The 15,720-nt window shown below is 38.1% G+C and overlaps 1 protein-coding gene across 1 annotated transcript in view; it reads left to right on the forward strand.

The window, feature by feature from the left end:
• Nucleotides 1-15,720, forward strand: part of SCFD1 (sec1 family domain containing 1) — a 110,298-nt gene that overhangs the window by 1,554 nt on the left and 93,024 nt on the right. The window contains 3 exon segments of the mRNA XM_027520639.1: nucleotides 6,342-6,412; nucleotides 8,419-8,507; nucleotides 11,530-11,620. Coding sequence (XP_027376440.1) covers nucleotides 6,342-6,412; nucleotides 8,419-8,507; nucleotides 11,530-11,620 — 251 coding nt within the window.

Here is a 15,720-nt window from a genome sequence, read left to right on the forward strand (position 1 = left end):
CCTTGAGCACACCAGAATGCACTTCAGAGCCTTTCCTTTTTCTGGAATATTACCTTCAGAGAGATCTGCATGGCTCACTTCCTCACCTCCTTTGGGATTTTCCTCAGATGTTGCTTCTCAGGAGGCCTCTTCTGACTAAACTACACCACAACCATCTCTTCTACCTGTGGTCTCTGTTTTTCTCCATAGCATTTATTGTAATCTCACGTTTTACTTGCTTTCTCCCCCCAACTAGAATGAAAGCTGCTTAATGAGAAGTAATTTTGACTGAATGTTTTGTTTAGTGCCAACAGCTGGTGCAATGTCTGGCAGATGGTAAACACTCACTAAACATTTGTTGAGTGAATAGTAAGTGTAGTTGAATGTATAGTGAATGAAGAATGCGTTCCAGGTAAGGATGAAACTGTATTAGTGAAGTCTAGGACTGCAGATAGTATGTTTGGTCATTTCAGTTAAAAGCAATGAATTTAAGCCTTTAGACTCTAATGAAAGTAAAATTGTTATTGTTATAGTCGCTAAGGTGTGTCTGACTCTTCTGTGACCCCCACGTACTGTAGCCCACCAGGCTCCTCTGTCCACGGGATTTCCCAGGCAAGAATACTGGAATGGGTTGCCATTTCCTCCTTCAGGGAATCTTCCCAACTCAGGGATCAAACCCACATTTCCTGCATTGGTAGGCAGATTCTTTGCCACCAGGGAAGCCCAAAATACATTCTTATATGTTCTTGAGCATAGACCGTTTACTTTATTAACAAATCCATGGTGTCAGAATCCCTGTTAGCAAGTTAGCCAAGGCTTACAATTGGGGAAATTCACGAAGATGGAGGTAAGAAGGCAAATGTGGGAATATCTGCTGACTAGGGCTTCTTTGCATTAGTGGAGGCCTTCTTCTGGAGAACACCATGCACCTGAAACTCATATGTAACCCAGGCTGTGAATCTTCCTAGTGGTCCTCTGTTACGAAGGTGAAATATAACACCTGTGAGCTTCTGAAGTAGGTCCAAATTATTGGCAATGTGTATTATTGTCTGGATATTAGGTACAAGCATTTTACCAAAAAATCATGTCTGTATCTCTGTACATATAAATATATTTATCACTGAAGTGCAATCTCCTCTATTATTTTACCTGCCTCCAGAAATAAGCATTTAGTAGAAGTTTTTCTAGTGGGTGAAGATGGTGTAAATTGCTACTCAGGTGATTTGAGTATTATAAATTCCTCTGGTAGGTGTTTATGTTGTAGATTATTCTCTTTTATTAAAACCTGATTCAAATGCTTTTTAAAAATCAACCAGGTAGATTTTAGGGTTCCCAGTCGTTTAAAAATTTAATAAGCTACCCTCCCTTGAATATTTGGCAATCTCAGTTTCATATGAAAGTATTGTTGTTCAGTTGCTAAGCCATGTCCGACTCTTTGCAACCCTGTGGTTGCAAACCAGTTGGAACCAGACTTCCCTGGCCTTCACTATCCCCAGAGTTTGCTCAAGCTCATGTCCATTGAGTTGGTGGTGCTGTCCAACCACCTCAATCTTTCCCAGCATCAGGGTCTTTTCCAGTTAGTTGGTTCTTCGAATCAGGTGGCCAGAGTATTGGAGCTTCAGCTTCAGCATCAGTCTTTCCAGTGAATATTCAGCGTGGATTTCCTTTAGGATTGACTGGTTTCGTCTCCTTGCTGTCCAAGGGACTCTGAAGAGTCTTCTCCAGCACCACAATTCAAAAGCATCAGTTCTTCATCACTCAGCCTTCTTTATGGTACAGCTCTCATATCTGTACATGACTAGTGGAAAAACCAAAGCTTTGACTAGATGGATCTTTGTCAGCAAAGAGGTATCTCTGCTTTTTAATACAGTATCTGCTGCTGCTGCTCCTGCTGCTAAGTCACTTCAGTCGTGTCCGACTCTGTGCGACCCAAGAGACGGCAGCCCACCAGGCTCCTCTGTCCCTGGGATTCTCCAGGCAAGAACACTGGAGTGGGTTGCCATTTCCTTCTCCAGTGCATGAAGGTGAAAAGTGAAAGTGAAGTCGCTCAGTCGTGTCTGACCCTCAGCGACCCTATGGACTGCAGCCCACCAGTCTCCTCCATCCATGCAATTTTCCAGGCAGGAGTACTGGAGTGGGGTGCCTTTGCCTTCTCCGAATAAGCTATCTAGATTTGTCATATCTTTCCTTCCAAGGAGCAAGCATCTTTGAATTTCATGGCTGCAGTCACCATCCTTAGTGATTTTGGAGCCCAAGAAAAGAAAATCTGTCACTGCTTCCACTTTTTCCCCTTTTGTTTGCCATGAAGTGGGACTGGATACCATGATCTTAGTTTTTTGAATGTTGAGTTTTAAGCCGGCTTTTCCACTCTCCTCTATCACCATCATCAAGAGGCTCTTTAGTTCCTCTTCGCTTTCTACCATTAGTGTGGTGTCATCTGCTTATCTGAGGTTATTGATATTTCTCCTGACAACCTTGATTCCAGCTTGAGCTTCATCTAGCCCAGCATTTCGCATGATGTACTCTGCATATAAGTTAAATAAGCAGGGTAACAATATACAGCCTTGATGTAGTCCTTTCGCAGTTGGAACCAGTCCATTGTTCCATGTCCCTTTTTAGCTGTTGCTTTTTGACCTGCGTACAGGTTTTCAGGGCACTCCCATCTCTCTAAGAATTTTCTACAGTATGTTGTGATCCACACAGTCAAAGGCTTTAGCATAGTCCGTGAAGCAGAAGTAAATGTTTTTCTGGAATTCTGCATTTTCTGTGATCCAATGGATGTTGGCAATTTGATCTGTGGTTCCTCTGCCTTTTCTAAATCCAGCTTGTACATCTGAAAGTTCTCATTTCACATGCTGTTGAAACCTAGCTTGAAGGATTTGGAGCATGACCTTGCTAGCATGTGAAATGAGTGCAGTTGTGCAGTAGTTTGAACATTCTTTGGCATTGGCATTCTTTGGGATTAGAATGAAAACTGACCTTTTCCAGTCCTGTGGCCACTGCTGAGTTTTCCAAATTTGCTGACATATTGAGTGCAGCACTTTGATACCATCTTTTAGGATTTGAAATAGCTCAGTTGGAATTCCATCACCTCCACTAGCTTTGTTCATAGTAATCCTTCCTAAGTCCCACTTGACTTCACATTTCAGGATGTCTGGCTCTCAGTGAGTGACCACACCATCGTGGCTATCTGGGTCATAAAGATCTTTTTTGTATAGTTCTTCTGTGTGTTCTTGCCATCTCTTCTGCTTCTTTAGGCCCTTACAGTTTCTGTCCTTTATTATGCCCATCTTTGCATGAAATGTTCGCTGATATCTTCAGTTCTCTTGAAGAGATCTTAAGTTTTTCCCATTTTGTTGTTTTCCTCTACTTCTTTGCACTGTTCTTTTAAGAAGGCCTTCTTAATCTCCTTGCTCTTCTCTGAAACTCTGCATTCAGTTGAGTGCATCTTTTTCTTTCTCCCCTGCCTTTTGCCTTCTTCTTTCTAGACTATTTCTAAGGCCTCCACAGACAACCACTTTGACTTCTTCCATTTCATTTTCTTGGGTATGGTTTTGGTCATTGTTTTCTGTACAGTGTTACAAACCTCATTCCATAGTTCTTCAGGCTCTCTATCTGATCAAATCCTTTAAATCTATTTGTCACCTCACTCTGTAATCATAAAGGATTTGATTTAGATCATACCTGAATGGCCTACTGGTTTTCCTTACATTCTTCAGTTTAAGCCTGAATTTTGCGTTAAGGTGCTCCTAATCTGAGCTACAGACAGCTCCAGGTCTTGTTTTTGCTTACAGTATAGAGCTTCTCCTCTTTGGCTGCAAAGAATATAATTCAGTCTGGTTTTGGTATTGACATCTTGTGATGTCCGTATGTAGAGTCGTCTCTTGGGTTGTTGGAAGAGGGTGTTTTCTGTGACCAATGTGTTCTCTTGACAAAACTTTTTGCCTTTGTCCTGCTTCATTTTGTACTCCAAGGCCAAACTTGCCTGTTACTCCAGATATCTCTTGACTTCCTACTTTTGCATTCCAAACCCCTGTGATGAAAAGGACATCTCTTTTTGATGGTATTTTTAGAAGATCTTGTAGGTCTTCATAGAATCATTCTACTTCAGCTTCTTTGACCTTAGTGGTTAGGGCATAAACCTGGATTACTCTGATGTTGAATGGTTTGCCTTGGAAACAAACTGAGATCATTCTGTCGTTTTTTAGATTGCACCCAAGTACTGCATTTCGAACTCTTTTTTGAGGGCTGCTTAATGTCTTAGGGATTCTTGGCTTCAGTAGTAGATAAAATGGTCATCTGAATTAAATTTGCCCATTCCCATCCATTTTAGTTCACTGATTCCTAAGATGTCAGAGTTCACTGTTGCCATCTCCTGTTTGACCACATCCAATTACCTTGATTCATGGACCTAATATTCCAGGTTCCTACGCAATCTTGTTGTTTACAGCATCAGACTTTACTTTCACCATCAGACACATCCACAACTGAGTGTCATTTCTGCTTTGGCCCAGCCTCTTCACTCTTTTGGAGCTATTTCTCAGCTCTTCCCCAGTAGCATATTGGACACCTACCAACCTTGGGGACTCATCTTCTGGCATCGTATCTTTTTGCCTTTTCATACTGTTCATGGGGTTTTCACGGCAAGAATACTGGAGTGGTTTGCCATTCTCTCCTCCGGTGGACCACAATTTGGCAGAACTCTCCACATTAATTCATCTCTCTTGGGTAGCCCTGCATGGCATGGCTTATAGCTTCACTGAATTATGCAAGCCCCTTCACCACAACAAGGCTGTGATCCATGAAGGGGACATAAAAGTATAAAAAGATTTTTATTTTTCTTAGAAAACATTTCTGCTGCTGCTGCTAAGTCGCATCAGTCGTGACCAACTCTGTATGACCCCATAGACGGCAGCCCAACAGGCTCCCCCATCCCTGGGATTCTCCAGGCAAGAACACTGGAGTGGGTTGCCATTTCCTTCTCCAATACATGAAAGTGAGAAGTGAAAGTGAAGTCACTCAGTTGTGTCTGACTCTTCGCAACTCCATGGACTGTAGCCTACCAGGCTCCTCCTTCCATGGGATTTTCCAGAAAGAGTACTGAGTCTGCTATAAATCATGAACAGAAGAGTGATAAAAACCACAAAATGCTATAACATGTAGAGCGTAACTTCTGTGATTATAGAATTGTATATTTTTTAATCAGGGTTTATTGTTTACCTACCACATCTATAGGAAAGTCTCACTAGTGGATCTGACAGGATAAACTTGCCATAGAATGACTCCAGGACAGCTAAAAAATAGAACTACTGTGTGAAGGTTTTGAACCAATTAAATATAGATGATTTTTATTTCTAGCAATACTGATCTTTTTAAAAATAATGTATATATGTATTTTTGATTGCTGCATGGACTTTTCTCTAGTTGCAGAGATTGAGAGTTGCTCTTCATTGCAGTGTGTGGCTTCTCATTGTGGTGGCTTTTCTTGTTACAGAGCACGGACTCCTAGGGTGCACAAGCTTTAATACTTGGTGCACATGAGCTCAATAGTTGGCAGTTCCCCAGGTCTCAAAGCACAGGCTCAGTAGTTACAGTGCATGAGCTTATTTGCTCTGTGGTATACGGCATCTTCCTGGACCAAAGTTCAGACCCATGTCTCCTACATTGGCAGGCAGATTCTTTACTGCTGAGCTACTAGGGAAGCCCATCAATACTGATCTTAATCTATTCATTTGCTGCTGCTAAGTCACTTCAGTCATGCCCAACTCTGTGCGACCCCATAGACAGCAGCCCACCAGGCTCCCCTGTCCCTGGAATTCTCCAGGCAAGAACACTGGAGTGGGTTGCCATTTTCTTCTCCAATGCATGAAAGTGAAAAGTGAAAGTGAAGTCGCTCGTGTCCGACTCTTAGCGACCCCATGGACTGCAGCCCACCAGGCTCCTCCATCCATAGGATTTGCCAGGCGAGAGTACTGGAGTGGGGTGCCGTTGCCTTAGCTATACAATAAACAGACAACAGCACCAGTTTATCTGTTGAGGCCACTGCAAGTTTGTGATTGACATGATTTTTTTTTTTTTTTACATCTATATAAAATGCAGTGTGGTATCATCAGGAGACATGGAAAAGGCTTCTTCCTGAACATTTTTCACATGTTCATATGGAAACAGATGCTTACCGCATGTTAGAAAATCTAGACACATGCCTTTTAGCTGTTGATCAAACTGTCTTACAAAGTCATTTGATTAATCAGTTTTTCCAGAGTGATTTGTGCATTTTGTTTTGAGGTAATAAGTAATAAATGTGGGAGGAAAGTGAAATCACAGACATTGGTAATATTTAATAAGACTGTTTTCATTTCCAGTGGCTTTGAAGCGTATGTTGAATTTTAATGTGCCTCATGTTAAAAATAGCACTGGAGAACCAGTTTGGAAGGTAAGAGACTTTTATTTTAATGGAGATTCTTTCTCTCAGCCCTTATACCAATAAAGTGATGGAGGAGATTCTTATAATACAAAGAGTAATACATTTTAGTTGTAATGTGTGAATATTTTGCTTTTATTTAACATGGCTTAATGTGAATCTTTTTTTTTTTTTTTTAATTGAAGCATAGTTGATTTGCAATATTGTGTTAATCTCAGGGGTACAAGAAAGTGATTCTGTTATATACAGAGATTTCTTTGAAATTTTCCATTATAGGTTATTACAAGATATTGAATGTAGGTCCCTGTGTTATATGGTAAATGCTTGTTGTGTATCTGTTTTATGTATACTATTAATAGTTTGTATCTGTTAATTCCATCTTGTTCTTCAAAGAGATTATAATGCAATTGATTTGGTTTAAACTTTATTCGATTATAGCCACTTTATATTTCTCTCTTTCTACGAATTAAGAGCAAATCAACTTGGTTAGTTGAATCCCAGGGAATCCCAGGGACGGGGGAGCCTGGTGGGCTGCCGTCTATGGGGTCGCACAGAGTTGGACACGAGTGAAGCAATTTAGCAGCACCTTGGTTAGTTTGGAGTATTTTGAAAACTTTTATGAGCCCCTGTAAGTCCTTTGGGTTAATGCTAATAAAGGTGATTAAAATCATCTATATTGAATTTACAGTTTAAGCTTTAGCAGGGTCCCTTGTTTTCCTCTTCCTTCCTGTTTATTTGCGGTCACCTTCCTATTGCCCTTTGCAATACTTATTATTTCTAGTGCCTATACTGCTGCTGCTAAGTCGCTTCAGTTGTGTCTGACTCTGTGCGACCCCATAGACGGCAGCCACCAGGCTCCCCTGTCCCTGGGATTCTCCAGGCAAGAACACTGGAGTGGGTTGTCATTGCCTTCTCCAATGCGTGAAAGTGAAAGTGAAGTCACTCAGTCCTGTCCGACTCTTCGCGACCCCATGGTCTGCAGCCTACCAGGCTCCTCCGTCCATGGGATTTTCCAGGCAAGAGTACTGGAGTGGGTTGCCATTGCCTTCTCTGAGTGCCTATATTGAGCATATGAATTAAATAACTTGAGAATTTATGGGGTTCATTCAGATTCGTGTCAAATTCCCTACCCATCACTTCTCTTATCACAAGATTAATAATATGGTATTGAGATGTAAAGAAGAATTTGAATTCTGCAACATCCAACCTTTTGTAACTAGAGCAGGAGGATTTTTATAAATAGTCTTTGAACTTATTAAGCATTAGTTTTGAGAGTGACTACTGTTTGAAGGTGAGAGTCACTCAGTTGTGTCCGACTCTTTGCGACCCCATGGACAATACAGTCCATGGAATTCTCCAGACCAGAATACTGGAATGGGTAGCCTTTCTCTTCTCCAGGGGATCTTCCCAACCCAGGGATCGAACCCAGGTCTCCCGCGTTGCATGCCGATTCTTTACCAGCTGAGCCACAAGGGAAGACTGATTTTTACTTCTGTCTTTAGAAAGGATATGTGTGAACTGGATAGGGGAGTGTATCTGAGTTTACTGTATGTTCAAAGTCCTTTATTATAGCTTAAGATATAATAAGCTATATCTTATTATAGTGTCTAGTATCTTATAGTCTTCAGTGTGTTTTTTAACCTAGAAAAAAGTATTTTATAAGAATTTACATAATAATTTACCTTAACCAGAGTAATAACACTTCTAAAGAATGAATTACTAGGTAAGTGGACATTTTGGTAAATAATTGTGAAAAATACTAAATTGAGGTAAGTATAAGAATTCAGTATATTAAAATAAAATGTACTCAGACTTCCCTGGTGGTCCAGTGGTTAAGACTCTGTGCTCCCACTGCAGGGGTCTCAGATTCAATCCCTGGTTGGGGAACTGACAGTCCAGTGTGGCAAAAATAAAACAAAATAAAATGTACTTCAACAGTATCTTAATATTGGGTTCTCTATTGACTGTTTATTGATAATTATATTTTAGAAACATGTGACTCTCTTTCTTTTAACTAGGTGCTCATTTATGACAGATTTGGCCAAGATATCATCTCCCCTTTGCTATCTGTGAAGGAGCTGAGAGACATGGGAATCACTCTGCATCTGTGAGTTTTAACATATTTCTAGAAATGGCATTTGTTTTCAAATATATTGTTAAAAAATATTAGCCACCCTGAAATCAAATTACTAGGGGTGTTTATTAAGAAAATAATGTTAGCTTATAGTACTTGTATATAGAAAACAGCATTTTCCCCTCTTATGTTCTCTTATTAAACCTTTTATTTCCAAAGGAAAAAATAATCCTCAGTCTGAGAATTTAAATTTTCTCTTTTTCGTCTTTTCCTACAGATTGGTTTGCTCTCTTATGTAAAGGAAAGGAACTGGTTGTCTGAAGGTCTCTTTCAGCTTTGAAATTTTTTTATTCCTTTAATTGAAATACTCTTTTTATAAGGACATTTCAATAATTGTGATTATTAATAGTAGCAGGAATATCAGCCTTGCTTGATGCTTGTATTTTCTCTCTCTAAATTGGTCCCGTATTTATGTCATATATAGGACTTATTTTTAATGTTTGTAATTGTAGTTTTACCTGTTCCTATTCTTGATCTGTATTGTCACATTATTTTAGGTAAAAAGAAATAGAAAACATATTTTTAATTTCAAAGAATCACCCCAAATTCCTAATTGGATTTACTTTCCTCCCTTTCAAAGATGAGCAATGATTCAGTTGTAAAAAATTTTATGATGTCTGATGACAGGTAGAGCTTTCTGTTTATTATTCTTTGTAGTTACACTAATACTTAGCCTCACTATGTTATTTGGCTGTCAAAGTGGTCATATATGAAAATAAAATAAATACAGTTATCAAGTAAAACTATAGTTCATTTATTTCAGTGAGGGATAAGAAAAATACACTTTTTTAAAAGAGGAATATCTAAATTGGTATATCTTTAATTTGAAAAACTTAAGTAACTGGGAAATAATGACAGTCAATCTCCAGAGGGACTTTCTATGTTGTCTTCTTAACCACTGAATTTATTTGATTACATTCCTTATGATATGACTGGTAAAGCAAATAAATTGCGTTATTTTGCATACTTAGCCTACTGGACATTTAGAGAGGACTATATTCTTGAATAGCTACTAATACTTTTATGTACTGAAGGAGTCCAATTTTATGGCATTGTAACCTATTTGCTTTTTGTTTTTTTAGGACATTATCAGTTTTCATTCTGTGATATTCTAATATGTTGAATTATAACATGCTCTTATTGGGAATGTGATTTAGATGTCCAGTGAGTAATGTATCAGAATCTGGTTAAAGTCTTAAATTCTCCAGTTTTATATTAAATATTTGTTGTAAATTAATAAGACCATTACATTAATTCTAAAAAATCATTTTAGTTTTTAATATTTATGAAATTAGAGTCTATCTTATTAATGCCATGGCATAGTTTAATGGGCACCATTTTTCTGTCAGTTTAATATATTTTAAAATTGATAGCACCTTAGGTTTGATGAAATATAATATTTGACAGATTTTTCCTTTCATTTTTATGTCAGACTTAAAATACGGATCTATTGTTGGTGATTTGTAATGCCTATGACCTGAACTGAAGTTAAGGTTTATGCCATCCTTGAAAATGATGGTGTGTTTTAAGCATTGGTTATTTTTGCTGCCTTACTGTTTAAGGCAGCAAATGAATTTTTATTTTATTTTATTTTATTTTACAAATGAAAAGACTAAAGTTTGTAGAGTTTGAGTGATTGTCCCATAATTGTATAGGTAATTAATTGCAGAGTTGTGGACAGATTGCTTGACCATTATGCTGGGCTGTTTGTCTGCTGAACCATAGTGGCTCAGAAACAGTGACTAACAAAAACGAAGCCTGAGTACTTTTAAAGAGTAACAAGATACTCTGCCAGTTGAGAGTTGTGTGTTCTTGCTGCATACATGTTGCTACTGACATGAGAATATGAAAAGATTATTAATATATAGCTACTCTGGTAAATTGCTATGCACCCTGTGTCTGACTGTTCTTCCTTTTTTGCTGGAGAATGTTTCATCAGTTACTGTAAATAATCTGCAAGTTGGTTGAAGCTGATTTGTAGAAAACAATACAGGTTTCCAGATCATGAAAAGGTGGTTGTAGCCTTTTAGATAGTTAGACAGTCAGTGTAAGGCAACAGCAACCAGTGGCTGCCAGCACATTATAATCCTTTCGATGTTAGCAGCAGCCAGACATATGGAAAGAAGTTACTGACTGTGGACTCACTGGCAGCATGGGCCTCTTTCACTCTCTTCTTCACAGAAGGATGAGTGAAATATTTGTATATATAAAAGGATATATGTAGAAGATTGTATATGGGATATTGCTTACAGAAGCATGACTGGAATATTGTAGAAATAGAATATTTCTCTTTTTTCCTGGTAAAAACATGGTAAAATCTTATAGCAGTGAATAAAGACATTTTGTCATTCATTTGCTATTGGGATATTTGAATGACTATACTCCCTGAATTGTAAAAGAAAAAGCTATCAAGATGTACAGTCTATGAGATGCTTAGCTGATCTCTTATGCATTTTCATGAAGCAATAAATAGAATGATATATATTGTCTTAAAGATTTAAGGAAGCGTTCATATATCTTCCATTTAAAAAATATATTTGATTTTATTTATAGCTAAATTTTTCATCGCTTCTAAAGATTCTAAAGACAGTTCCAGCTTTCTGTTTTCCCTTTCTTAGAGAATAGCAGTTTCCTCCCACTTACCTCCTCCCACCATATTTCTATGAAAAATGGGAATAAAATTGATTTTGAATGTGCATTAGTTCTCATTCAGAGGGAATATTGGTTGAAGAGACTCTGACCATAAGAGGTATTAGAAGTAAAGTGATTGGAGTAGAAGAAATTAAAACTGAGATTAGGATCTTACTAATAAATAATATTAACATTGATACGAGAAGAAAGCTGGGTTAAATGATTAATTGCAGTAAGAGCTTTTAGAGTACGGGTCACTGTCCTTGAACTGGTAAACTTCTAGTTTGAGAAGTAGTGTTTTTAACTATCTTTTTAGATAAGTGACTAAGAAAAAAGTAAATTTTATATTCTTTATGTCTTATAGGCTTTTGCACTCTGATCGAGATCCTATTCCAGATGTTCCTGCAGTGTACTTCGTAATGCCAACTGAAGAAAATATTGACAGAATATGTCAGGTAATATGAGTTCTTATTTTCTTGATTCTTGAAGGTGGAAACTTTTTTTTTTTTTTTCCAAAAAAATTTTTTAGATGTCCATTGTGAAAAATCAGAAATTTCCTTACCCAATTTCTCACTTTGATTTCTGAGATTATCTTTGAATATTCTGTAGACTGAAAGATTTAAAAATTTTTGACTGATTAAGCATTATATTTATTGAGAATAACTCTTGCCTTAAAAAACAGAATACCTAACTATATTAGCTTTAGTTTAAGAATAGGAATGTAATTCTAAGAATAGGAGGTCCAAGTTGGTACGGCAGCTCTGTTAGACAAAGGTTCAGGCCTCTGGTATCTTTTTGACCTACCGTCTTTAGTTTGTCATTTTCCATTGTCTTGGTTGTCGCTTCACATATACAAGGTGGTAGCTGCAATTTTAGATATGACATCTATGGGATATAGGCAAGAAGGAGGGAGAAATGGACTATGATAGCCCTGACTGTTGATTTTAATCAAGAAAACTAAGCTTTCCCAGAAACTCCCAGAAGACTTCGGTTTATGTCTCATTGCATAGAATTAACATCAGGGGAGGTCACAAAAGTTAAGCTTTAGATTAGTGTATTGTTACCCCCAGTTCAACTATCCAGTTGAGCTATTCCAAATCCTAAAAGATGATGCTGTTAAAGTGCTGCACTCAATATGCTAGTAAATTTGGAAAACTCAGCAGTGGCCACAGGACTGGAAAGGTCAGTTTTCATTCCAATCCCAAAGAAAGGCAATGCCAAAGAATGCTCAAACTACCGTACAATTGCACTCATCTCACACGCTAGTAAAGTAATGCTCAAAATTCTGCAAGCCAGGCTTCAGCAATGTGTGAACTGTGAACTTCCTGATGTTCAAGCTGGTTTTAGAAAAGGCAGAGGAACCAGAGATCAACTTGCCAACATCCGCTGGATCATGGAAAAAGCAAGAGAGTTCCAGAAAAACATCTATTTCTGCTTTATTGACTCTGCCAAAGCCTTTGACTGTGTGGATCACAGTAAACTGTGGAAAATTCTGAAAGAGATGGGAATACCAGACCACCTGATCTGCCTCTTGAGAAATTTGTATGCAGGTCAGGAAGCAACAGTTAGAACTGGACATGGAACAACAGACTGGTTCCAAATAGGAAAAGGAGTTCGTCAAGGCTGTATATTGTCACCCTGTTTATTTAACTTATATACATCATGAGAAACGCTGGACTGGAAGAAACACAAACTGGAATCAAGATTGCCCAGAGAAATATCAATAACCTCAGATATGCAGATGACACCACCCTTATGGCAGAAAGTGAAGAGGAACTCAAAAGCCTCTTGATGAAAGTGAAAGTGGAGAGTGAAGAAGTTGGCTTAAAGCTCAACATTCAGAAAACGAAGATCATGGCATCCGGTCCTACCACTTCATGGGAAATAGATGGGGAAACAGTGGAAACAGTGTCAGACTTTATTTTTCTGGGCTCCAAAATCACTGCAGATGGTGACTGCAACCATGAAATTAAAAGACACTTACTCCTTGGAAGGAAAGTTATGACCAACCTAGATAGCATATTCAAAAGCAGAGACATTCCTTTGCCAACAAAGGTTCGTCTAGTCAAGGCTATGGTTTTTCCTGTGGTCATGTATGGATGTGAGCGTTGGACTGTGAGGAAGGCTGAGCGCCGAAGAATTGATGCTTTTGAACTGTGGTGTTGGAGAAGACTCTTGAGAGTCCCTTGGACTGCAAGGAGATCCAACCAGTCCATTCTGAAGGAGATCAGCCCTGGGATTTCTTTGGAAGGAATGATGCTAAAGCTGAAACTCCAGTACTTTGGCCACCTCATGCGAAGAGTTGACTCATTGGAAAAGACTCTGATGCTGGGAGGGATTAGGGGCAGGAGGAGAAGGGGACGACAGAGGATGAGCTGGCTGGATGGCATCACTGACTCGATGGATGTGAGTCTGGGTGAACTCCGGGAGTTGGTGATGGACAGGGAGGCCTGGCGTGCTGTGATTCATGGGGTCGCAAAGACTCGGACACGACTGAGCGACTGATCTGATCTGATTGTCACCCCCAAATAAAATCTTTTTTCTTTTAGCAAGGGAGAAGGGGAAATAGATACTAGATAGGTACCTAATAGTGTCTGCAATAAGTCACAAGCTCTTTACCTTTTGACTGTTGAATCAAGTTTCTGTTTGTTTGTGAAGGTCACATATTTTGTGTCCTATATAGCTAGTAATGCCCAGCTTTCTTTTACCCTGCATAAACTCCGGTTATGCCAATTTTTGAAGAAGTACAGTTTATCAGTCCTTTCCTTTTTTCTTGTTTTTAAACAGCTTTATTGAAATATAATTCACATACCATACAATTAACCCTGTTTTAAAAAAAACAGCAAGACAGATTTTATTTGAGCCTCTGGCATTAGTGCAGAACTGAGTTCAACTCCAAATACAGCCAAGACAATTGGGGATTGATAGCCGATGGGCAGGGTGAGGGGCTCTATGGATGGGAAATTACTAAGGGGAATAATCTATTATTGAACATTTTCATCACCTTAGCTATTACATCCCCAGCTCTGAACCCCCAACCCTAAGGTACTGTTTGTTTCTGTACATTTGTCCATTCTACATATTATGAATAGAATCATGTATATTGTTTGTTGTATCTGGCTTCTTCCTCTTGGTGTAATGTTTTCAAGATTCATCTATACTGTAGTTGTATCAGTACCTCTTTCCTTTTTATTGCTGAATAATATTCAGTCATTTGGATATACCGGATTTTAACCATTTATCATCTGGGTTGCTTCCACCTTGTGGCTGTTATAAGTAATGCTTCTGTAAACATTTGTGTACAAGTTTCTGTTTTTATTTCTCCTGTGTCTGTGAACACCTAGGAATGGAACTGCTGCATCAAATGATAACACCACAGTTAACCTTTTGAGGAATTGCCAGAGTATTTTCCAAGGGGGGTTGCATCACTTTTTATTCCATCCAGCAGTGTTTGAGGGTTCCAGTTTTCTCCAGACCCTTGCCATCAATTTTTATTATTTGACATTTGATTATAGTCATTCTAGTGAGTGTAAAATGGTATCTCACTGTGGTTTTGATTTGCATTTCCCTGATGATTTATATTAAACATCTTTACATGTGTTTATTGGCAGTTTATATCTTTAGAAAAGTGTCTATTCATGGTCCTTATCCAGTTTTTAATTGGGTTATTTTTTTATTATTGAGTTGTTAAAGTACTTTATATATTTTGAATACTAGACCTTTATCAAGTATATTATTTGCAGATATTTTCTCCCATCCTGTGGGTTTTCTTTTCACTTTCTTAGTGTCCTGTGGAGCATTAAAAAGTTTTACTTTGGCTTTAAACTTAATTTTAAGTTTATTTGTTCTTAAGTTGTTTGTCAATGGTGTCATATTTAAGAAACAATTGCCGAGGCTCTGTTTGAAGATTTTTATTTTTTTGACTCTTATATTTAAGTCTTTGATACTTCTTGAGTTAGTTTTTATATATACTGTAAGATAGTTGTCCAACTTCATTCTTTTGCCTGTAATTTCCCAGTTTTCCCAGCTTCATATTTGAAGAGATTATTCTTTCCCCAATGAACAGTCTTGGCAGCTTTGTCAGAAATTAATTAAATAAACTGATTTATTTCTGGACTCTTGGTTCTTTTTCATTGATCTCTGTGTCTGTCCTTATGCCAGTACCACACTGTCTTTAGTCAGACTTTGTAACAGGTTTTGAAATTGGGAAGTTAAGTCTTCCAACTTTGTTTTCAAGATTGTTTTGCCTTTTCTGGGTCCTTTGAATTTTCATGGTAATTTTAGGATTAGCTTGTCAATTTCTATAAAGAAACCAGCCTGGATTCTGATAGGGATCTCACTAACTCTGTAGATCATTTGGAGAGTATTGCCATCTTAACAGTATTAAATATTCTGATCCATGAGCATGGATATCTTTCCATTTACTTAGATCTTTTAATAATGCTTAGTAGTGTGCAGAATGTATGTGTTCACTTCTTTCGCTAAATTTATTCCTTTGTATTTTTTAATACTATTGTAAATGGAATTTTCTTTCTTTGGCTGTGTCGGGTCTTAG

Source organism: Bos indicus x Bos taurus, chromosome 21 (genome assembly GCF_003369695.1).
Source record: "Bos indicus x Bos taurus breed Angus x Brahman F1 hybrid chromosome 21, Bos_hybrid_MaternalHap_v2.0, whole genome shotgun sequence".
Lineage (NCBI taxonomy): Eukaryota > Metazoa > Chordata > Mammalia > Artiodactyla > Bovidae > Bos > Bos indicus x Bos taurus.